The sequence below is a fragment of the Neovison vison genome, chromosome 3 (genome assembly GCF_020171115.1).
Source record: "Neovison vison isolate M4711 chromosome 3, ASM_NN_V1, whole genome shotgun sequence".
Lineage (NCBI taxonomy): Eukaryota > Metazoa > Chordata > Mammalia > Carnivora > Mustelidae > Neogale > Neogale vison.
This window is the reverse complement of record NC_058093.1, coordinates 226734332-226759530: the sequence shown is the minus strand read 5'-3', so window position 1 is coordinate 226759530 and position 25199 is coordinate 226734332. Positions and strand designations below refer to the sequence as shown.

General features: G+C 46.7%; 1 protein-coding gene across 1 annotated transcript in view; it reads left to right on the top strand.

Annotated features, from left to right (window-relative positions):
• Window positions 1-22786, top strand: part of CCDC60 (coiled-coil domain containing 60) — a 158218-nt gene extending 135432 nt beyond the window's left edge. Inside the window, exons 7-14 of the mRNA XM_044241102.1 lie at window positions 774-1008; window positions 9512-9596; window positions 12544-12615; window positions 15621-15683; window positions 16342-16464; window positions 18539-18670; window positions 20460-20649; window positions 22507-22786. Of these exons, the coding sequence (XP_044097037.1) occupies window positions 774-1008; window positions 9512-9596; window positions 12544-12615; window positions 15621-15683; window positions 16342-16464; window positions 18539-18670; window positions 20460-20649; window positions 22507-22608 (1002 nt within the window). The 3' untranslated portion in view covers window positions 22609-22786. The remainder of the gene's footprint in view (window positions 1-773; window positions 1009-9511; window positions 9597-12543; window positions 12616-15620; window positions 15684-16341; window positions 16465-18538; window positions 18671-20459; window positions 20650-22506) is intronic.
• The last annotated feature ends 2413 nt before the right edge of the window (window positions 22787-25199 follow it).

Sequence of the window (25199 nt, the reverse complement as noted above, 5' to 3'; positions counted from 1 at the left end):
TCTTCAGAAGACCCCAGTAAACACAAATCCTCATTCTTTGAGGGTCTGGTGTCAACTTGGTGAACAAGAAGTTGATCCATGGAATTTGGGGTCAGACCACCAAGAGGTAGCTAAAGAAATGAGACCCATCCTCCTATAGTTTTAAAAAATCAACTCCCGGGGCACCTGGGTGGCTCAGCGGGTTGAAGCCTCTGCTTTTGGCTCAGGTCATGATCTCAGGGTCCTGGGATCAAGCCCTGCATCAGGCTCTCTGCTCAGCGGGGAGCCTTCTTCCTCCTCTCTCTCTCTCTCTGCCTGCCTCTCTGCCTACTTGTGATCTCTGTCTATCAAATAAATAAATAAAAACCTTAAAAAAAAAAAAAAAGGTCCCAAACTCCTCTGGTCCCTCATAATATAGCTGGAATATGTGTTTGGTCCCCTGAGATGACTAGTTGGTCAACCATGATGTTCACTGAATAGAATTAGTCCCATCGTGTTTGCTTCAGACAAAACCCATTTTAAATTATCTTGATTTGTGACAGAAGGTCACCCCAGACCCAGGACATGTGTCCCGGTGTTTGGAAAGAACCAAAAGAAATTCACATTCAGAGCCAGGTTTTTACTTTTTTTTTTTTTTCTTTCTTAGTTTCCTTCCTTCTAGCCTCCCTTTTTTCTCCTGTCTCCCTTCCTCCCTCTTTCCCTTCTAGTCACCTTCCTTCCTCCTCCTCTCCTTCCTTCCATCATCCTGTTCTCCCTCCCCTCTTTCTGAGATCTCTCTTCCCTCTTTCCTTCAGACCAAGAAATTCAAAATTCCTGTACTCCGCGTCACCAGCCGCAAACCAAGCCGGCGAGGCTCCACCCTCAGTCTGTCTCGGACCAGTGGGGGATCATCCCCCCAGAGCAGCATGGTCTCCATGAACCCCGGCTCAGATGAGCCCCCGAGTGTGATCACCCAGGCGACAGGCAGCAAGGACATTGAGGACAATGAATCATCTTCAACCAAGCCTGATGAAGAACCCCTCCATGTCAGTAAGTCCTACCCAAGAGCTGACCAATCTGCCTTGGCTCTTTGCCTCGAAGCCAGACATCAAGAACCCCTCCTGCTCCAACTTTGACCCCCCCACATTCAGTTAGTTAAAGGAGACACAGGGGTCCCCTAGCTCTGTTCAATTTCCTTGGTCCCTTTTGATCCCCCCCCCAGTGAGTATTAGAAATATACCCTCTAACTTGGATTACTCTGAGCAATTTCTCTGTGAGAGACAGCCCATGGTCATCAATTGCTCTCTTTAAAATTTTAGTAATATATTGCATTCGGCCCAACTTATATAAAATATTGCCATTTTAACACGTAATCAATACAAAATTATTAATGCGATATCTCATATCTTTTTCATACTGAGTTTTTGAAATTCAGTATTGACTTTTTCAAACAACTTTATGGAGGTCTAATTTGCATACCATAAAATTCATTCTTTTTAAGGGTGCAACTCAATGACTGTTAGTCAATTTACAGAGTTGGGTAACTCTCACCATAATCTAATTTTAGAACATTTCAATCAAGCTAAATAATTTTAGAACATTTCAGTCAAGCTAAACGAAAACTCATATCCATTGGCAGTCCCTCCCCTTTGCCACCCCCCAAGCCCAGGCAATCATAAACCTAGTTCCTGTCTCTAGGAATTTGTCTTTTCCTAGCATATTACGTATGGAAGTTGTATTACCCTGTGACCCCCACCCACAACCCCCATCCCCACTCTGGAACAAGTTTTTTCAGTAGTTCACAATTTGTAGAACACAGGTTCTTTAGAAAATCCATTAAAAGCTATAGGTCCTTTCCCCAGAAGAAAATTTATACACACATATATGCACAGTTTTGCATGCTCTTTTAGGAGGAGCCTATGGACTTCCACTAGACAGAAGCATAACTAAGGGGCACCTAGATGGCTCAGTCCATTAAGCATCAGCCTTTGGCTCAGGTCATGATCCCGGGGTCCTGGGATCGAGCCCAACAATGGGCTCCCTGCTCAGTGGGGAGCCTCCTTCTCTCTCTCTGCCCTTACTCCCTACGAGTGCCTGCTCTCTCTCTCTCGTGCTCTGTCTCTCTCTCTCAAATATAATCTTTATTTATTTTTTTAAGATTTCATTTATTTATTTATTTGTCAGAGAGAGAGAGAGAGAGATACAGAGAGACAGAGCACAAGTAGGCAGAGAGGCAGGCAGAGGCAGAGAGAGAAGGAGGCTCCCTGCTGAGCAAGGAGCCCAATGCAGGGCTCAATCCCAGGACCCTGGGATCATGACACGAACTGAAGGGAGCGGCTTAACCAACTGAGCCACTCAGGTGTCCCCAAATACAATGTTTAAAAAAAAAAAAAAAAGAAAGAAAGAATTGTAACTAGATGCCCTAAGTCATGTAAAAAAAAATATATTATATATATATATTCTCCGAATTTTCTGGCCTGAGCAGATATAGTCAAAGGAGATAGGAAAAGAAGGGATTTATGCAGAAAGAGTAGGTAGAAGGGGGAAAAAAAGAGAAAGGATCATAAAAGAGGCTGACTGGTGCAAAATTATTGCTTACTGGTGCACGGGATCTCTTCTTTAAGGCCACATCTCCTGTGTCCCCTCAGTGGCACCCAAGCTGAGGCCTGCCTTCTTAGCCAGGGCTCTTTCACACCACCTAGAATGCCCATCACAACAATGAAGGCCGGGTTGGGCTGATCTGAAAAAGACTGGGTGTGGTACAGATTCGAGGAGGCTGAACAAGAGGTGAAGGTAGACCAGAAAGCCTGACTGAGACCCTTATCAACAAAACCAAAAATGGACAGAAGGGCAAAAACCCAGTTAGTGGTCAGGACTGAGAGCAAGGACTACCAATGAGAAACAAATCCCACCCTTATCCACAGGCAACCATGAAAGGCTCCACGCCCTGCAAAGCTGTTTGCTGAACAGATCATCTAAGATAGAGTGACCCGAAGATCAACCCTCCATAGACATGTGGCTCTTACAGACATCTTGAACCTTCTTTCATTTTAAAACCCATCTACTGATCAGCTGCTGAGTGCCTGGAACCGAGAATTACAGTTCCTGCCCTCCCCAAGCTTATATTTTATTTTAATAATATTTTATTTATTTACTTGACAGAGATCACAAGTAGGCAGAGAGGCAGGCAGAGAGAGAGGAGGAAGCAGGCTCCCCAAAGAGCAGAGAGCCCAATGCGGGGCTTGATCCCAGGACCCCGAGATCATGACCGGAGCCGAAGGCAGAGGCCCCAACCCACTGAGCCACCCAGGCGCCCCACCAAGCTTACATTTTAGAAGGAAGAAGCAGGGGTGCCTGGATGGATCAGTGGGTTGGGGCCTCTGCCTTTGGCTCAGGTCATGATCTCAGGGTCCTGGGATTGAGTCCCACATCAGGCTCTCTGCTCATCAGGGAGCCTGCTTACCCCTCTCTGCCTGCCTCTCTGCCTGCTTGTGATCTGTCAAATAAATAAATAACATCTTTTAAAAAAAAAAAAAGGAAGAAGCAAATGATATGTGATGGGAAGATCATAAAACCAAGACACGGGCTAGAGACAGACTGGTGGCAGGAATAGGGCTAGCCAGAGTGGTCAGGAAAGCCCCTCTCAGCTCTGACATTTAGGCTGAGATCTGAGGATACGCAGCCGGGGAAGGAGGCAGGAGTCAGAGTGGGCATCTTCTTTGCAGGGTCAGGTAAGGACTTCAGAGTGATTCTGAGTGTAAGAGGAAGTCTCTGGAAGGCTTTCGGTACAGGAGTAACAGGATCCGGTTTTCTTTTCAAAGGTGTCTGTGTGGTTATTAGTGTCATATCCATGCTGTGTGTCTTTTAACCCTGAAAGCCTTGCAAGTAAGAAGCGTCTCCAGCTTCAAGAACGGGCTTGGTCCAGAAGTGGCACCAGTGGCGGCAGGAACGAGGGAGGGAGCGGAGGGGGAAGGAGACTGTGATGAGCAGAGGGGTGGACGGCGCCATCTCTCCAGACTCCCGAGACACCACAGAGCCGTCCCCAGTGGCTGCCTCCCTCCCACATCTAACCAGCTGACTTGCTCCCATCAGTGCCGTCTCCTGAAGTCTTTTGAACCCTCTCTCTGCATTTCCATTACTTCATCTTAGAAAACTGGGGCATGTAGGCTAGTTTCTGACACTTACGTTTTGTTTTATACACAAGGGCTTTGTTAAAAAAAAAAAAGTGGGGATGATATTTTAAGATTTGAGAGATTTTTATATAAAAAATTTAGATTAAAAACAACAACAATAGCAACGCTGCGACAAGAGTGGACCCTCGACCCTGCACAGTCTTTAACTAGAGCTGCTCTTCTTAGGTGGGGCACGTGCTGGCTAGTTTTCCCCAGTCTCCATCAGTCCCTACTAACCCCAGTCACTGCTCCCAGATGGCCAAGTGCATGGCCATTTACTGTCTCATTTGCCCCACTGTATTCCTGAGAATAAGGATGATAAGGATCACCATGACGACAGTACATTAGTTAATACTTAAGAAGACTTTATGTATCGGGCACTATTCTAACTTCTAGTATATACGTACTAAGTGTGTACACACACACACACACACGAATGTATATATTTGCATATAAATTCAATGAATCCTCGCAACAGTTTTACGCCTATTTTGTAGATGAGAAAATTGGAGCACAGAGAGATGACATCACTTGCCCAAAGTCACACATCTCGTAAGTGATGAGGCCAAAATTTGAACCCAGGCAATCTGGCCCTTCTGTCACAGTTACGCTTCATCTATATGCTTTACCCAAGTCTCTAGAAAAAGTGGGAAATGAAAGACCAGGAAGGAAACTCGATTTTTCTTACACTAGCTCCTGTCACCATCTGGTGCCTGCCGCCTGTAGGTACCTGAGTTTGGAACACTGCTTTTCCCTGGCCCGCACTCCCATGTCCTCTCACCCATGTGGACTGCTATAGCCTCCTTGTCTTCTTGTCTTGCCCTCACTTGCCTATGCACTCTGCTCCCTGTTGAGCCAGAAAGAACTTTCTGAATGAAAAATCCGATATTAGGGCACTAGAGTGGCTCAGTCAGTTAAGCGTCTGACTCTTGATTTCGGTTCAGGTCATGATCCCAGGGTCCTGATATTGAGCCTGATGTTGGGTTCTGCAGTGGGCATGGAGCCTGCTTAAGATTCTCTCTCCCGGGGAGCCTGGGTGGCTCAGTGGGTTAAGCCTCTGCCTTCAGCTCAGGTCATGATCCCAGGGTCCTGGGATCGAGCCCCGCATCGGGCTCTCTGCTATGCAGGGAGCCTGCTTCCTCCTCTCTCTCTGCCTGCCTCTCTGCCTACTTGTGATCTCTGTCAGATAAATAAAGAAAAAATCTTAAAAAAAAAAAAAGATTCTCTCTCTCCCTCTTTTTCTGTCCTTTCCCCCCAGCCTCTTTTTTAAAAAAAGGAGGTGGGGCAACTCGGTGGCTCAACGGGTGAAGCGTCCGAGTCTTGATTTCAGTTCAGGTCATGATATTAGGGTCATGAATTGGAGCCCCTTGTTGGACGCCATGCTCAGTGGGGCATCTGCTTAGGATTATTTCCTCTCCCTCTTCCTCTGGCCCTACCCCCACTCTCTCTCTAACTAAATAAATACATAAGTATATAAATACATAAAATATTTTTAAAAATCTGATATAGAGCTCCCCAGCTTAACATCTTTCAAGATTCCCCTTTGCCTCTAAGACTTCGCCTCTGATCTTGCCTCAGGTTTTCATAATAAGCTCGGCTCTTACCACTTCTCACCTTACACCAGACACTCCAACCTCACCAAAATGCTTTCCTCTTCTTAAACAATGCACATTCTTTCATGTCACTATCTGCAGTGTTCCTTCACCTGTGACCCTTTAGTCTGGTGGACTCCTACTCAACCCTCAAGACCCAGATCAAATGTTCCTTCCACTGTGAGGTCTTTCCTAATACTCCTGGGTTCCCCCCTCTCAATTCTCTTAGTACTTTGATCTTTGATTTTGCTTTTATTGAGCACTTAAATTTTAATTTACAACTGTGTCTCATATTAAGTAGGAAATCCTTTTGGCTGGATCTGAAAAATAGTGCCTTAAAACAGATAAAAGACCGTTTTTCTTACAGATTAAAGAAGACCAGTCCATGGCTGGTATGGCTCCCAGAGGTCATTGGGAACCCAGCTTCCTTCTTCTGTCTTTCTTTGCCACTGTGCTTGGCATGGCTTTATGATCAAAATGGCTGGAATGCCACTCATCCCAGCCACATGCTAGGCTGAAAGCAGAAAAAAGTAGGTGACATAGTGAAGTGCTCGCTCCCTGCTGAGTGGAAGCAGTCTTATCAGAAGCTTCATAAAACATTTCTACTAAACCCTCATTGTCCAGAATTTCATCCCAAAGGCACACCTGGCTGCAAAGATGTTGGACAATTGGTCTAGTAAATGCTTATACACACACACACACACACACACGAACATAAACATACGCATACACACCAATATACACACACACACATGCACACACATATGCACATATTTCTATCACTAAGGAAGACAGGGGAGAGGAACATGAGCTCATTGCTAGTGTGGAACAATGACGTCTTATTCACCTTCAGCCCAGCACACACCGGGTTCACAGTGACCGGGAGATGCATTTCCACCAGAGACCTACGTCCCAGGGAGAAAGTCTTTCTACATTCAATTCCCCATCCTCCCCCTCTATTTATACCTTAACCTCCCTCCCATTTGTCATAGCCTTGACAAAAGTAGATTAATTTCCCAGACTTCCACTGCCTTCTGAAACCTCCTCAAATTTATTCTGAATTCATGAATCCTATTCTGAGAGACACACCATTTAACCAAGGTCTAATTTCCAGGCTGGCTGCATAATGAAGTCTTTGTGGAGGCAAATCACTGGGGACAGCGGGTTACGGCCTCTCCATGGACTGATCCCCTCCCCAAATCAATGGCGAGGGGATTCACAAGACACCAAAGCCCAGGCCATTCCTCCTGCCAGTCTTGAAGCTCCCAGTCCTAGAACTGTTAGAGGAGAAACACATTTGAATAGAGGCTCAGAAAGATGGCTCCTATGGTGGCTAATGTACCCCCGGAACCCAACCCTATACAACAAAAAGACCTTCTCTGTTTTTCCCCAAAGAGGAAGAAACAAGATTAGTCACTCAAGAGTGAGATTTATGGACTGGCTGTGGATGAGAGATGGAGGAAGGAAGTCAGAATTTTTTTGAAATTTGAAAACAGAGGGTGCCATTGTAAATGGATAATGTCATCCCCATAGCTCTGGGAACTGAGGACCAAGCAGGTTTCTCTGAGTGTAGGTCTCCATTATAGGGCCCTATTCCTCAAGGAAACATATATTGTGACATCTGCACCCCCGGCAAACAAGTGTCTGCTCCTAGGTAGCCTTGAGGAGTAGATGTAGACCTCCGGAGTCCCCAGGATTCATTTCCGTTCATAGGTCTCCAACCTCAGCTACATGATGGAGGGAGCTTGATACTGCTGGGCACCAACCTGCCCAGAGGTATTGTTGACAAACAGGAAGAAAAACCTCTAGTGCATTAAGTGCATGTGGAAGCTTCCTCGTGATTCTCTATGAGAGCTTCCCAATGTGCCAGGTCACCAAGGCCATCTGCTGGTATCCACCTACCTTTAGGCTGGCCTGACTATGGGTGGGGGAAGGAATGGGGAAGCAGTCGGATGGTGCGCCTCGGTTCCCAGGAGATAGGAAGAAAGTGGAGGAACCAGCCACAGCTCCCTTACTAATAGGCTTCTAGACACTGCCCAAGAATTCTGGGATGTGCTACATAGGGGAGGTGGGTGTGACGAGACAATGATGAAGACCGGATTCGGGTCAACTGGAATCATGCCCACAGATGACTAGGAGGATACAACGCTAGGGAATGAGGAAGGTGGAGTGGAAAATGGCTGAATGCTGGTGTTCACCCTAGCCTAGAGGGCTCCAGGATCATTAAGGGGCAGGACCCTTGCCCTAGCACCCAGTGGCCGACCACATTCGTAAACAAGGCTGGGTACAAATGGTGGTGGGGAGCACTGGGCTTCACTCCCACAGGCATGGCTTTTGAGACCTGCACTTGTGTTGATGACGGGCACTTACTGACGGGTGCAAAGTATCCCCACTGCCACTGTCCTCCTTTCCTGATACCCCAAATCCAGCTCAAGTTTTCCCATATCCTTCCTTCCTTTTCTCTTCTCCTTAGCCATTCACTTCTGCAATCAGCAAGTGTTGACTGGGACCCCTCCATGACAAGCACAGTGCCAAGTACTTGCAGACGTGTATCCACATGCAACATGTAGGACTTCCACCATCCCACTTTTTTGGAAGCATACAGCTTACTCTAAGTATATTTCATTTTCCAACTTTCAAGTCAGTGTATTAGCTTCCTGGGGCTGCCATAATGCAGACCGATGAACTGAGAGGCTGAAAACAACAGGAATTTATTGTCTCAGGCAGTTCTAGAGGCCGGAATCCAAAATCAAGGTGTGGCAGGGCTGTGATTCCTCTGGAACCCAGAGCGGGGAGCCCTCCCCTGCCTCTCCTAGCTCCTGGTAGTAGCTGGCGACCCTCGGCACTTGGCTCTAGCTGCACCTTCAGTCTATCTGCCTCTGTCATCACGGGTTATCCTCTCCCTGAGTGTCTGTCCCCTCTTGTTATAAGGACATCAGTCATATAGGATCAAGGCCCCACTCCAAGGCAGTATGACTTCATCTTAACCACATCCACGACGTCTCCATTTCCAAACAAGAATGTGAATACTTCACATTCTGAAATACTGTGAGATTAGGACACCCGCATGTCTTTTGGGAAGACACGCTTCAACCCGTAACAGTCAGGCACAAAGATGTACTTCTGTACTAGGTAAAAAGCAACAATGTTAAGTACGCAAGGGGAAGTCACCTAGTGCAAGAAGGAGGGCAAGAGCTCTGCGGGGCCGGGGGGGTGGGTGGGGGGAGCAGCCGGAGCATGCGCACTGGCCCGAAGTCCACCCTTCCGCGCGCAGCAAGAATGAACCACATCTCGGAGTCTTTTCCGGGAAAGCAGGTCTGGATTTTTACAGGAAACCTTCCAATTTTAAAAGGTTAGCCTCTATGACAAATCAAACGAAACACGAGTGAGTAAGATTCAGCCTGTGGATCACCAGGTTGGAACTTCAGGTGCATGGAATCAGGAAGGGTTTCCCAAGCAAGATGATTTGTTCCCACAATTGCAAACTGTTCTCTCTGGCTACACTAGAGTTTAAGGTCAAGGAGGGGAGTGAGAGGGGAGGCAGGAGAGAAAACAAGCAGCCAGATCCTGCAAAACCTCTGAGGTCACAGGGAGGAAGGCAGGTGTTATCCAAAGGGAAAATGACAAGTCACTGGTTTTAAACAGGGAGGTGATATCTGCTGTACAACATGCCAACCAGTATTGGCTGTCTACACCTTGATCTATCCCTCTCCAGCTCACCATACGCAGGAGCTGAGAGATACCAGCCCCGCCTGCCTTCTGGACAATGACCTCTCATATTCCCATCAGATTTGCAGAAGCTGCTAGAAATGGTTCGGGAAGATGCCCGAAGGACAATCATGTTGGAAAATGGGATGCAAAGAAAAGCACCCAGGTACGTTCTCTTGACCCACGGGGCAAATAAAGGATGTCAGGATAGCAGTGATAACATTAGCCATAGCAGTTCCACATTACTGAACGTTTTTCTTTGTGACAGGCACTGAGTCATATACTTTGTCCATGTGTCTCACCTCCCTGGGTTCTTACAACAGCCCTCTGAGGAAGATACTATTATCTTTATCTTACAAATGAGAAAATGGGGCTCAGAGAGCCTAAGCAACTTGTCCAAGGTCACCCACTAATGAATGGTAAGGGCACAACTTGAATGCAGATCCTTCTAATTCCAAAAAACATCCTTTTAACCACCACGCTGCACTGCTTCCCAGGAATTATAAGAGCATTTGTCCACTCATTTACTGAATGGTTATGAATATGTCTGGACGAGGTACTAATTATTGCAGGAAGCCTTATAAAAGGAAAGCTCAGATCTAAAAGAATGAATAATAGGAGAACCTCATCTAGTCTGGGACAGGGACGGGAATGGGGATCAGAGAAGTTTCCTCCGAGGAAGAGACTGTGACTCGCAGCCAACACAGGGCAGGTGAACATTTCAGGCAGCACATGGGCAAACGCACTCAGAAGGCACCATGGCACCTTCAAGGAAACTAAATGCGGCCAGAAAGGGGTGGAGAGAGGCATGAGTCTGTCCAGGACCTTGAAGACCACCTCCAGGATTCTGGTTTCTTTCCTAAGAACAATAAAGATTCTCAGAAGTGTCAAGCGGGTGACCCAGGTGATCAGCTCATGGCGTCAGACTTGAACCTGAAGGGTCCTCCTTTCGGTAAGAAGGCTTATCCACAGGATTTCTGGCCTCGAACAGCCTCAGAGACCATGCCGGCTGTATCTGGAGTTTCCTTCCCAAGTACATACCCTCTGAGTCAGCTAATTACTTCCTGAAAATAAATGATGCTCTAGAAGAGCTTCTTCATCGCTTCCAGCCTACGGGGAGGCCGGTTATGACTTATGGGTTATTATTATTACCGTAATTACAGTTCACGGAGCCCTTGCTCATGTATCACACCCACCGCTGCTTACTGATGACGAATTTCTGCTGCTGCTGCCTCGACTTGCATGGGGGGCTCGGAGGGTGGCCTGTGGAGGCATCCTGAGACCGTGTTGGCCCTCCGAGCCCTGGCTGCTCTTCCTGATTCACCAGCGTAGCTCCATGAGTCTCCCACCTTTGTAAGAACCCACGGCACAAACGCCTGCGTTGGAGTCAGACTGACACGCATCCGAAAGCTAGAACAGGTCCACTTAGCCTTCCTCTAAAACCTTTCCTCATCTATAAGATGAGATTTTGTGACCTCAAAGCGCTGGCCTTGGAACCCCGTAGGCTAGGCTGGATGGATCTCTGTCCTCATCACTCAACTGCTGTGTGATGTTGAGCAAGTGGCTTCACCCCTCTGAGCCTGATTCCAGTTCTGTAAAAGGAGGCTCAAGAGCCATAATATTCTCTTTGTAAAGCATTATGATGGTTGTGAAAACAATGTCTATTCCAATGAGTCATTTTAAGAATTTAGGTGAAATGATGCATTTAACATATGAGCACGGGCCTACCACATTACAAGCACTTGATACATCATGGCGGCAGCGGTGGTCCCTTTATCTCACACATAGCATCACGCAGAGTCTTCAGAGCATGTTGCCGACGCAGACTTGTTAACAACCACCCGTTGCCAACAACCCACCATAGGGATGGAGAAGGGCGATGAGTTTCTTGCAGAAAGATCCTCCAAAGACAAAACCACACAAAAACAGAAAACTCTTCGCGTGGCCTCTGTGTTCACTTCGGTGATCGAATAACCATGGAGACAGACCAAGAACCGGTTGAAATTTCCCATCCTCCTCAATTCCTCCAGGATCAAAATCTCCCTAATCTCTCCCTGAGGCAGCAGATATTGGAGGCTTCTCCGTAAAGCTGCCGAGAGACAGTGAGGAAAAGCTGCACATTTTCTTTTGGCCTCCTCACATTAGAATCTGGATTCCTTTTCCAATGTAGGCTCCAGATCTGCTCCCCTAGGGGCTGACCTAGGAATCCAGGGTTTTCCAGAACCCCTAACAGGCAACTGGACAAGCCCCAGCCTCAAAGCCAGACTGCCCTCTGGTCATCTTAGTCTCTTTGGGCTGCTGTTACAAAAATACCCAGGACTGGATGGTTTACAAACAACAGAAATTTATTTCTCACCATTCTGGAGGCTAGGAAGCCCAAAATCAAGGTGCCAGCAGATTCGGAGTCTGCTGAGGGCCATCCCCATAGATTGTTTTCTTGCTGTAACTTTTACATGGGGGAAGGGAGCTCCCTAGAGTTTCTTTTATAAAGGCACTAATCTCAGTCATGAGGGTTCTGACCTCATGAGCTGATCACCTCCCAAAGGCCCTACCTCCTAACACCCTCACCTTGGGGGTTCGGATTTTGTGTGTGGGGTCGGTGGGGGGGATGCAAACATTCGGACCATAGCATCACCTAGGAGGATGACCTTTTCTTAAAATCTTCTACCAGTATTTTCTAAATGTCTCTGAGGGTCAGAATTAGCTGGGACACTTGTAGTCTTCATCCCAGACCCACTGAATTGGAATCTCCAGAGGAAACTGTATTTTTTTAACAAGTGCTTCAAGTGGGCACCATTTCACAGGATGCTGAGAAATTCTAAGGTTTCAAAATGGGCTCTCTGCACACCTGTATCAGAAGTGTGCATGTGTGTGTGTGCGTGCACGCACACACGTGTGTGGTTCTATATGCAGCTTCTGGGGCCTCACTCCAGTCCTGATGCATCCCCCCTGGGAGCATGTATTAGGAATGATCTCTCCAGGTGATCCCATGCCCAGCAAAGTCCACGGATCCCTGCTCTAGAAAGAGAATTCTCCATCCTTCCACAGACACTTCCTGCCTCAGGGGCCCCGTATGCTCTGTGCGTTACTAAGAGACTTGTCTTGCTTTGCAGTATCTTGTCTATGCTCAGACAAAACAAGAGCGATTTGGCCTATAAAGACATGCAGACCACCCGCAAGTCAAGGTAGGATGCACCCCCCGATCCCAGGGACTATTGCAGAGGTGCCCCTCACCAGCCCGTCGGAAGTAGGGCAGGGAGGGGGGACTTTCTCCTTCTTCACTGGAAATAAGCCCCTTAATTTCTGGGGCTGCGGGGTGAGTGTCCAGGTGGCTGTTCTCCCAGTCAAACTATATAAGGTTAAAATCTTCCAGTCGTGGTGAGACATGAACCAGGGAGGGTGTGGCATCCTGTACAGGACTACCTATTCCCTCTTTACTTGGGGTGGCTTTGAATGAGGGAGAGGAGCCCCAGCCCCATTTCATTTATTCATCTTGACTGTACTCATCAGTCCTCCCACCCCACCCCGTGCCAGGAACTGTGCTAGGTTTGGAGGGATTCAACAGCAAATAGGACATATGTAGTCTGCCCTCGCAGAGCTCACCATCCGGACTGGGTGGGGTCCTAACTTTTGTGCTCTGGACCCTTTCAGAAAAATGTTTTTTTCTTTTTTTTTAAGATGTTATGTATTCATTTGACAGACAGAGATCACAAGTAGATAGAGAAGCAGGCGGCGGGGTGGGGGAAGCAGGGTCCCTGCCGAGCAGAGAGCCCGATGTGGGTCCCGATCCCAGGACCCTGAGATCATGACCTGAGCTGAACACAGAGGCTTCAACCCACTAAGCCATCCAGGTGCCCCGCAGAAAAAATGCTTTTAAAGGCACACTGTAAACCACAAAGGTTTGCGATAAAACCTGCAGCACTATAGATTATGATATTATAATCAAATTGGGGATATAGTCATCTATGGGCTCCTTTAGCAATGAATTATATAAAAAGACTTAGCAGCAGATCTAATAACTACTGTAATTTTAGATTTAGGGTTGAGTGTAAATGACCTCTCGAAGTATCTGCCACAATTGCAACGTGTTGTGCAAATACATGCAATTTCTATTTCTGCTAAAGATTGGTTGAAATAAAAATGTAACCTTTTTTCCATCTGCCTTCATGGATGCCTTGAATCCTGCCTGTGGTTAAGAATCACTGGTCTAGGGGCGCATGGGTGGCTCAGTGGGTTAAAGCCTCTGCCTTCAGCTCAGGTCATGGTCCCAGGGTCCTGGAATAGATCCCTGCATTGGGCTCTCTGCTTAGCAGGGAGCCTGCTTCTTTCTCTCTCTCTCTCTCTCTCTGCCTGCCTCTCTGCCTACTTGTGATCTCTATCTGTCAAGTAAATAAATAAATAAAATCTTTTTTTAAAAAAACTTTAAAAAATTAATAAAAAATAAAATAAAAATAAATCACTGGTCTAATGGGAGAGCCATGCATTTATTAAATAATGCCACAGAGTTAGCCATATAATCATGACTATGGAAAGTGTTCTGAAGGAAAAGTGAGGAGGACTGGGTGCATGGTGGGCACTAGAGGTCTAAGATTGAGTTAGACATTTAAGCTGAGACCTGAAAAAAAGAAGATTTAGCTAGCCTATGGTGGGGATAGCTGGGAATAGTGTTCCAAGCAAAAGGAACAGCCTGTGCAAAGGGCCTGAGACTGGAGGAAGCTAAGAGGCACTGAGCAGAAATCCATATGGTTGAAACTCAAGGAGAGTCAAGGAACAGGGAGACAGAGAGGAGCAAAGGGTCCTTTGTTGTTTATTTCTGTTTGTTCTTTTATCACAGCTAATACAACTACTTCCCTCACTTTCCACCTTGTCCCTGAGTCACATTGTCAGTGCTAGAAAAGAAGAGAGCCATCTACAGGAGGGAGGTCAAAGCCAACACACTCGCCCAAAGAATTCATCTGCAGGGGTTGGGGCAGCTGGCTGGAATCCAAGCACAAGGGCCTCTGCGTACTATTACTGGGGCCCTGGATCCCAGCAAGATGGGATAAGGGCTCCGTCCATCACCTGTCAGAGATAAGACCTCTAGATCCAGCCCCCTGAGCCTCTGGGAAAAGCAGCAAAGGTCAGGACCTTTCCTGCAGAGAGGGGTCCGGGAGGTGGCGATCCTCATGAAGGAAGTTCTAGGTGCTACAAGGCCAATAGGGAAGGGTCAGCTTCACATCACAAGGAAAAAAACAAAACCAAAAAACAGGCTCATTCTCTAGAACCAGACAGAGAAGGCAGTCAAGTAAGTCTTCCAAGCATTTGGTAAAAAGGGAGACAGGGCAAGAGAGAAGGCGTGAGACACTGGTATTAAAGGACCTGGGAGAAGGCGCACAGGAGGGATGGACATGGGCAAAGGAGCTTCACCCCCTTCTAGGAACTCGGACCAGCAAAGTCACAGGAGGGAGTGGCCACTCAAGGAATCCAGTCAGCCCACACCTTGAAAGGGTTCAATGTCATGAAGCGTTGACTGATCACAGATGAGGACAGTGACAGTCCAGAGTCGAGGTGCTTGCCTGAAAACTGGGAGGTGGTGGTACCCGGGTTAGGCTCTGGAGTCAGCTCTGTCTTCAAAGTAAACCAAAGTGAATGGTCAGCTCAGAGTCCAGTTCAGAGAAGAGAATCCTTAAGTAAAGAAGTGGTCTGGGGTTGGGAACATCAACATCATGACTAGAAGGACTCGACCATCCCGTCACCAAACCTGTAACTCAGGCCGGGGAGTTACATGTTAATCCGTATAGAGAGGAAAATGGAAGGGGCCTAAGTAAACTTGTCCTCCAGAGGCAAAGATCGATTTTGTACAAATGAAGCTGGGATCCAGAAAATATGTCATTCTGACAATACACAGAGACAGAAAGTCAAACTCAGACTAAGAGTCAGAGCAGGAAGAACTTGCTATAGACCATGAAACAGTGTTGGATTGGGACAGGAGGAGAAGAAACAAGAAGGGACCTCCAGGTGGGGCATATGGGTAGAAGGAAGGGCCAAGAGATGGGAAATATATATCCTCAGTTCTATGACTGGTCCCTTAATTAGAGCCAGCTCCCTTACCTGAACCCTGAAGGCTAGCAGGTGTCATGGGAGCCCCGAAGACACCCTTTTTATGAAAAGCAGGCTCCAGGCAACCTGAACCTATCCTTTTGTGTTTCAGTGACAGATCCAGCAGTTCAAGTGGAGAAAGCCACACCCAAGTCATCCAGAAGAAGTCTAAAAGGTAGGCCAGTTGGGCAACAGAACAAGCTGGGCAAAGGCACTGTGGCAACCACATTGCCTGTCTCCCCAGGGGTGTGGAAATAACCCAGTGCAGACCACACTCCTTGAAGTCATACGCACTGCGTAAAGACAAGGGATGTCCAGGGCAAGGGGGTCACAGCCAAGATGGCAATGCAGACAATGACAATAAATTCACCCCAGGCATGGGGTGAAGCATTCCATATTATCTTACTTATTCCCCAAAACCAATTCTATGAGGCGGGAGCATTATCCCATTCTATGGAGGGACAAACTGAGACCTGGCCAGGTGAGATGTCTTGCCCAAGGCCAAGAAATAGTGGTGCTGAGTTCGAGCCTGAGTCTCCCAGCTCCAAATTCCATTTTCATTGCACTGTCCTTAACATTTGCTGGGCTCAGGTGTCTCTCTGATGTCTCTCTGTGGGCTTACTTATTAAAGCCTGAACCACTAGTCTGATGTTTTTGGGAAGATCTGTCCTTCCCACATCTAGGGGAATGTGAAGGGAAGATCCAGGTGAGGGTAGAGAACCGAGTGGTACAGAGAGTCTCCACAGCAGAGCACCTTGGGGCTCAGGGAGGCCAGCCTCATGGGTCTGATCCTGGGGCTCCATCCCTTAAGCCCTTTGTACCTGTGTCGACAGCCGCACCAACCGTGACATCATCCAATGCAAGACTGGCGTGTGCAGCTCCATGAGGGCCAAGTTCTACAGTGTGGCCCAGGAGGCTGGCTTCTGTCTTCAAGACAAGATGGAAATCCTCATGAAGTAAGGGCACACAAGCATCTATGCATCCAGAGGACACTCATCTAGTACCCAGGATGGGCCCGCTAATGTCAGGTGCTGGGGCTTAGCAGGGAATAAGGACATATTTCCTGCCCTTGGAGAGCCTAGAGTCTCCTGGAAAGAATGGGTAGAAACGAACAACATAGTTGATAACTATATAGGCACAAATTATAATCACTGCTATACATAAAGAGAACAGGGTACTGTGAGAGAAAGAAACCATGAGGACCTAATTTAGGTTGGGTAATCCAGGAGGACATCTCCAGGGAGGTGACTTTAGGCTGAGCCCTGACAGATGAGGAGGAGCTGGTGATGTGGTAACAAGGCAGCAGGAGAAGTACACACAAAACCACCAAAGTATGAAGGGATGTGGAAAATTTGAAGAGAAAGGAGAAGGAGGGGGTGAGAGCTGCATTATACACAGCCATGAATGCCACACTTGAGACTTGGAACTTGATTTTAAGAGTACTGGTGGGCTACTGGAAGATTTACTTTCCTACTCTGACCACCCCGTAACTGTCTCCCTTCCCAGCCTCCCCCTTGACTGTGGTCACCATTCACCCCCATAAAACCCATCCATTCCATTCAACTAAAGTTATATGGTAACTCTCACAATTTTTGTGAGAGTTATATTGGATATATTATATTATATTATTATATAACATATTATATAATGTTATGATATATTATGTTATTATATAATACAGTATATAATAATATAAGTATATTATATTATTATTTATATTATATTATATTATATTATATATTGGTCTCTCACCATTTGAGCATGGAGGGATCAGCTGCTCTGACTGTTCATTGGGAGATGACCTGCTCCCACCTTCTGGAAGACCCCAAGCTTATGAAGGAGACAAACAGACCATTACCACACAGGTTGATGAGGGCCAAAATGGGAGTGAGACTGGGGCTAAGGGATCACGTGAAAAGGATGTCTTGCCTAGCATGAGACAGCAATTGAAAGTCGTCCTGGAGGAAACATTTTCAGTTTAATAAAAATTGATGATATTTCCAGGGCACATACTACATACCAGCCAAGGGGTGTAAGAGTTTTGTATTTATCATTTAGCCCTCACAAAAATCCTAGGAAGTAGGTGCTGTTATTAGACCCACCTTATAGATGAGAAAAGTGGGCACAGAAATGTCTCTTGTCAAAGGTAATAAAGGTGGAATTTGAGCCCAGAGAGTCACATAGGAAGAGGAAAGGAGGGTTGGGAGTTCCAGAGGAAAGCAACAGCAAAGTCTCGGAGGCCAGAAGGGGCACATGGCACCAGGAACGGCCAGTAGATGCGTGTGGCTGGGGCTTGGGTTGCTTTCGTGGTAATCAGAGAAAAAGATAGAGACCAGATCATAAAAGATCTTACTAGTCCAGCTATGGAGGTTGAACTTTACCTCAGAACTTTGTTCACTAGCCAAAGTATAAAATGCCAAGCTGGAAAATGCTGTCGAGGCTGAATAATCCAGAGCCTTGGAAGGCAAGTTACTCAGGAAACTTTATTGCAAGTAAAATGGAAAGTCACTGAAAGTTGTACACACGTGAGTGGCACGGTTATGTTTATACTGGAAAGGCTCCTTAGAGAGCTAGAACATATGCCCAGAATGATAAAGGGGAGTGAAGAAGAGAGGAACCAACTTGAGTCAAACACCTACTTGCATCTGGCCCTAAGCTTGGCACTTTACACACTTTGTATCATTTAATCCTCACCTCCAAGAACCGGAACCATTATTACTCTCCATTTTACAGTTAGAAAGTGTGTCAGTACAACAAAAGTAGTAGGGAGAGAATGAAGGTTGATTTAAAAAAAAAGAAAAGAAAAAAAAAGAAGTGGTGACTGGATTTAGCAAGAAAGGACCATTTCAGGACCCTGGAGAGAGTCGTGTCTCTTATGGCCTAAGCCACGTTGTAAATTGAAAAGCATCTGAGATGGCTGAGTATTTCATGAAGAAAATGGTGTTTAAGTCAGACCTCAAAAGAACAACTAGGATGGACAAAGAAGAAATGGGTCTGATCTTCTTCTTTTTCATACAACCTCTGATACAGGCGCCAAGAAGAGAGAGGTCTCCAGAAGTTCCATTCTTTTGTCGTTGTCTCAAATTTTAAAAAGGATATAGCAAAAATGAGGCATCAAGTCTCCATGGTAAAAGGAGATGCAGAAGAAATTGCAGACCATTGGTAAAGATCCTGAGAGCCAGATAAGAGGGTCCTTGAGGCGGAGGGAGGGGGAAGGGGACTGTTATTACAGAATTACATTTGATCCCATTATCCTTCGAGACCATTCTTGGCCACAAACAGGCTCCCCCCCCCCAAACAGGCAGTCATGCAAGAACCCCTCAGTTCCTGAGCCACAGATAATCCAACAACTATGGGCTCCATACTTACCTTCTGTTTGATTCAGACTTGCAAATGAGGACTAATTTGCCAACCCCTTGCAAGAGGCAGATGAGGCAAACTACCTAAAAATCTCTACAAATTGTGAGGTCTAGGAGGCAATCCCTATACTCCCCAAATAATCTGACCCCTGAAGGATATAAAACCAGACAGGCATATCCTAGGAGCACTGTGCCTGATAATAGAATTACAACAAAAAGCACGGTGAATTGAGTGATTAGAGGGTGGCAGATATGACCCAGGAAATTTTCCTAAATTATCTATTTTATTTCCCACAAAACTCCTGAAAGTTACATATGAATCCCCACTCCATAAACAAGGACACCTCAAGGTTTAAACTCCTGTCTGACCCCAATCTCTACGCTAATCTGCAGTACAGATTTGGAGTATGCCACGAGCCCCATCATGGCAGGGTGGGGAAATGAGGATCTGAGAATAAGATGAGAACATCTAGAAATGCACCCCGAATCCCTTCTGTGATTTTAATAATGTGGAATGGGAGTTTACAAGAAGACACGAATACATATATACCACAAAATATAAAATACAAAGCAGTGCACGTTGCCCAAAGTTAGACAATCAATTTCTTCTTCAAATTCCTCTATAATTGATTCAGCTCTATCAGGGTCGGGGCGGGGAAGAATCCTTTTTTCTTTTATAAAGAGGAGCCATCCTCTGCCTTAAACCCTGGTCATACCTGAACCGCCTCCAGGTTGGAATCTACCTTATTCCTATCACCTCAAGAATGGGTTTACCAGGGGCATCTGGGTGGCTCAGTGGGTTAAGGCCTCCGCCTTCAGCTCAGGTCTTGATCTCAGGGTCCTGGGATCGAGCTCCCGCATCAGGCTCTCTGCTCAGCAGGGAGCCTGCTTCCCTTCCACTCTCTCTCTCTGCCTGCCTCTCTGCCTACTTGTGACCTCTGTTTCTCTGTCAAATAAATAAATAAAATATTTAAAATAATAATAATAATAAAAAAAGAATGGGTTACCAAACGACCCTCAGACTCTACTACAGCATTCAGGAAGGTTCTCAAAACCCACCGAAATGCACAAAGCTGTGGGCCAGGCTTACTCACTAACAGGGATGTAGAAAATACACACACGATTTCCCCTTCCTTGTCCCCCTCCTCGTCCATCTTGGGCGTGAGAGCCCCCTGCATCATGGCAGGGGTCCCACAGATATATCTGCGACCTCCCTGGCCTGATAACTCTCAAAAGAGAAGCTTCAGAATCTCAGTGCCCCTTCCTTTCTTGTGGTTTTTCACACTGTCTGCTTGATTAGAAAAACCATAAATGCTTTAAAGCATGTCCTTAATTTGTTTTTTTAATGAGATGCAAATCATGCTCCAGCTTTTACTACCCCCGAAAAAACAAAAAAGACTTGCCTGAGCGGTGTGGGCCCTTTACGTTCAGGAGTGGAGACAGTCCTCCCAGAGAAGGACAGCACTGCCCTGGGTCCCCAGGAGAGGTAGAAAGAGAGAGTGCGGACAGAAGACCTGAGATACACAGATTCGCCCCTCTCTCCCCAAGCAGCTTCCTAACTGGCCCTCTCTCCTTGGGATCTGGATTTGAAGGTACTTTGACCTGCTGTCCAAACTCCCTGAGGATCTGAAGAATTTCCGCCCCGCCAAAAAGATCCTGGCGAAATTGCAGAAGTTTGGGGAAAACCTGGACCTCAGGATCCGGCCCCATGTCCTCCTGAAGGTGCTGCAGGACCTGAGAATCTGGGAGCTGTGCTCTCCGGACATTGCTGTGGCTATCGAGGTAATCACTGTGTTCTGTCCGCTCCTTGCTATGCCTCCGGTGCCCTTATTCAGGCATCTCTCAATGTCCAGGCACTGGTTAAGCACTGCAGACCCAATTGAAAAGACATAAGGTCTCTGCCTTCACAGAGCTCATCATCTAACAGGCGAGGGATTACCACATGACCTTGGTGGTTCAACTCCAGGGGAAATTATATTCAGGTAAACGGTGCCCCCTGGGGAAACCTGGAGGCTTTGGAGAGACATTAATAAATGCGCAAGTGAATAAAATAACTTAACATTCATAAGGAGCGCTCTAAATGTGGCCCGCGGGCCAGCAAGCATAGACCTCACCTGGGTGCTTGTTAGAAACGTGTAATCTTGGCTTCAAACCATTATCTACCGACTCAGAATCTACATTTAAATGAGGTCCCAGGTGATTTGTATGCACAATAAAGTTTAAGGAGCACTGATTTAAGGTAAACATAGAGGGAACCTATCTTAACTAGGGCGACTGGGAAGCTGAAACAGAACCTGACTTGTGGGAGGGACTCATTGGCAGTCAATGGGTTGAGAAGGAAGCAAGCAAGGAGGGGCGAGGTGGCCAGGGGACTGGAGAGGTCAGTCCGTGCAGACTTTTGGAAAGTCAGGTTAAGGATTTAGATCTTTCTCTCGAGGCTGCAGGAAAGCCTCTGAATGGTTTTTAATGGTAACTTATCATCACCACCCACCCTAGACATTCTTAGTGTATCAGCAGATGACGGAGAGTCAGAGAGTCGTTTCCTTAATTTCATCAGATGGCCTAAGTACATTTTTTTTTAAGTGGGCTTCATGCCCAGCATGATGCCCAACACAGGGCTTGAACTTACGAGCATGAGATTGAGACCCAAGCTGAGATCAAGAGTCAGAAGCTTAACTGATTAAGCCACTGAGGTGCCCCAGATGGTCTATGTACATTTTAATAAGGCTTTCAATGTCTCAAGATTAAAACGGGACTCAAAGGGTGGAGTTCTCAGTCCTCTGGGTGTTTTCCTGCTGAGTTGGCCCTCTCACAGGCCGACCTGGGAGTGTATATGTGGTGTAAGGTCAGGAGTGGGGGAAAGGGATGACCCTGTGGACAAATTCATAGGTCCAGACTGCACCCCCCACCACATCCTGTGAGGCTCCTTAAGGAAAGACTGGGAAGCCAGTCCAAAACTCACTCAAGGGCAACTCTACTCTCCCCACTTGCCAGTTATGGGGTCCACCATCCACCTGACAATTATGGGGTTGTAGAAGAGGCAATGTCCAACTGGGTAAGAGGAAGGGGTGGGGTATGCAGGCTCAGAGGTGAGTTCGCCACCCTGGCTAGTAAAACTCAGCATGCTCTTCTCCCAGTGAGAACATCACAGAATGTCCGATACCCGGGACATGGGAGTCTTAATCTAGAACTTGTATGAAACCACATTTTGTGTCCTAAAAGCCTTTTTTGGAAGTGAGCTCTTAGTAACCATCAATTCTCAAAGAGGTCTACAAACAAACAAACAAACAAACAAAAATGTTTAAGGACAACTGACTTTTAAAGATATTAAGGATTAGGACAGAAAGAAAAATGCAGAGAGCTGGAGTTTTTCTGCCCACCCCCCCCAAATTTCTCTGGGTCAGCAGTAACAAAAAGGGGCTTACAATTAGTCTGCTGAACCAGGAAGCTGGAAGGGGATTCTTTTCTTGAGAGAACAACCCCCATCACAATGATCCAAGGCATTACACATGCCTGGATGGTCAGAGGACTCCTGCAGCCACCAGCCTCAGTCACACATCTTGCAGGATCTTGGAGGTGGGGCAGGAAAGCGAGAGCTTTCAGACCAGATCTGAAGTCGCTACTGTATTTGCCCTGCAGTTTGTACGTGAACACATCATCCATATGTCTCAAGAGGATTATATCACCTGGCTGCAGACCCGCGTCAATATCCCCATCCGATTCCAAAGTCTACGGGCATAGCCTGTACCTGGGTCAACCAGCTATCCCAGCAGAGGAGGACTAGACTACACTCTGTTCCTGCTTCCTACCTGTGTTCCTGCTTCCTGCCTACTCTCACGCACACCCACGAGAATATAGGAGGGTCTGACTTCTGGCAACATTCTAGAAGAAGATACTCCCAGGTGGAAACTCCCCGCAACCTTACACCCCAGCCTTGAACTCCCAGTCTCTGTTTCTCATTGGTCCAGCCTGACTCTACCCATTTCCTCTCCAGATGCCTCCACCTTACTCCTCTTCCTCAAATCTTGGTTAATAAAATGGAGCTGAGTGTTTGATGTCTGGCTGGGAAAAAGTTGGAACTGTGGAATTTGGGCATGGTATTCAGATCCTAATAGTAACCACGGTTACTATTTATTAAGCTTTGGTTATGCAATAGGCCCAGTGCTGGGTGAAGTTATAATGCCTGCTACTATCATTCAATCTCACAATATCTTGGTTAATTGAATAGGGAATGATGATACTGTCCCCATTTTACACCACTGGAGCTACAGCATATTTCTAAACATTATATACAAGCCACGGATGGATAGCTGGGTAGGTGGGTAGATGAATGGATGAGTGGATGGAAGGATGGATGGTGGGTGGATGGATGGATGGATGGATGGATGAATGGATGGATGGCTGGGTGGGTGGATGGATGGATGGATGGATAGATAGATGGATGGATGGATGGATGGATGGATATAATGGATATATGGATGGATGGATGGATGGATGGATAGATGGATGGATATGTGGATGGATGGATGGATGGATGGTTTGATGGATGGATGGATAGATGGGTGGGTGGATGGATGGATGGATGGATGGGTCATTCTCCAAAATGGCAAATGGTGTGCAAGAAAACTTCAGCCTAAACAGTTCTCATGTATTTTCTGGTGGTCTTGGTTGCACAAGGAAACTTAACTTCCTGTCATCTCAAAATGTATGTGGACCCAGTGCCATTTTACCCCTTTCCTCATTTTAGTCTTATGCTTACCTACATGCTCATTTAAGTTATGGAACAGGAAGTCATTTTAACTCACTGATGGCCCAGAAGAATTAATGATTAAACAACTGGGCTTGATTTGCTCCTATTCCCAGATTTTCAGGGCACTCATGTAGGCTGGCCTTCTGCATCTCTGCAAGATAATCTAGAAGGGAGGGAGGAAGGCCGAATGGGCGCTCCTTTCAGCTCCTTCCATTCACCTAGTCAAGTCATTTACTCATTCATTCAGTGAATGTTTAGAGAGCTCACTACGCATCAACCAAGTTCTAGGTTCTGAAGATACAGCCATGACTAAAGCAGATGAAGTCCCTGCTCTCTTGGAGGTTACATGGGGACAGACAAGTCCACAAAATGCAATGGGGTAGGAAGAGGGATTGCACAGTATCACACGTCTCTTCACACGGACATCCTCTCCTCTGGACAGGCCACTGAGGTGGAAAGGTGAGATACTGCCTATGAGAAGTCTGCAAAGTTAAGAGACCCCACATCTTGCTGTGTTAAATAGGAATTTAGGAGGGGAGGTGAGAAGAAAGGAGGAGGGCCAAGGGAGGAAAAAAGAGGAAGGAGGAAAGGGGGCTGAGTAACAGAGTGAAAAGGAATCTTGAGGGAAAACCAACCAGGGGAAAGTTCTGAGGTGGGTCTGGCTAGGGGATTTCCAAGAGCTACAGGCCAAACCAATGCCCTCCACTACCTCACCCTGGGTCTTCAGTAATTTCTGACACATACTCGAGTTTCCCTGTGAATGGTGTTTTGAAGAAAAAGGAAAAGAAGCTGTGTTCCCTATCTGGGTCTGCCTAGGGGCAAAGAAAGGGCTTGAGAGACCCCAAATGGAACACAATAAAGAGTTTAGTAGGAGCAAGAACTCCAAGACAGCCTACTATTCCCTAAGTTCTCTAAATTTATAGAAAACTTTGCTTTACGATTTTATTTATTTGACAGAGAGCACAGGCGGGGGAGTGGTAGGCAGAAGGAGAGGGAAAAGCAGGCTGCCTGCTGAGCAGAGAGCCCAGCGACATGGGGTTCCATCCTAAGACCCTGGGATCATGACCAGGGCTGAAGGCAGATGTTTAACCAACTGAGCCATCCAGGCGCCCCTGTAGAAATATTGAATGAACATTTGGCTTCCCACTAGATAGGGGATGGGACTCCGCAAAATTGATATGTATCTCATACATCTCTCAAACGTCAGGTGACATTTAATTACACTAGAGAATCAGTGCAACGATGCCAAATTAAAGCAAGTACAAGATCATCTCAGGGGACATAGGGCTGGGGGTGGCAGGAGGGGGTGGGGTTCCTCCTACTTGAGATGTCAGGAAACGCTTGCCAGAGAGGGTGATGATAGCTGTAAATGAGCTAGAGCCAGGGAGGGAAAGGTAAGCCAGACAAGGAGGGAGGGAAGAATGTTCCATGTGCGATGGCCTAGAGGCAAAAACAAACTTGATGTCATTTGAGGAAATACAATAAGGTCTGGCTAAACTGTAAGATCAGGTTGTTGGCAGGACAGGGAAATGGAGGAAGGCAGTAGAGACACGTTTGGAAACGCTTTGTAGGCCATGTTACT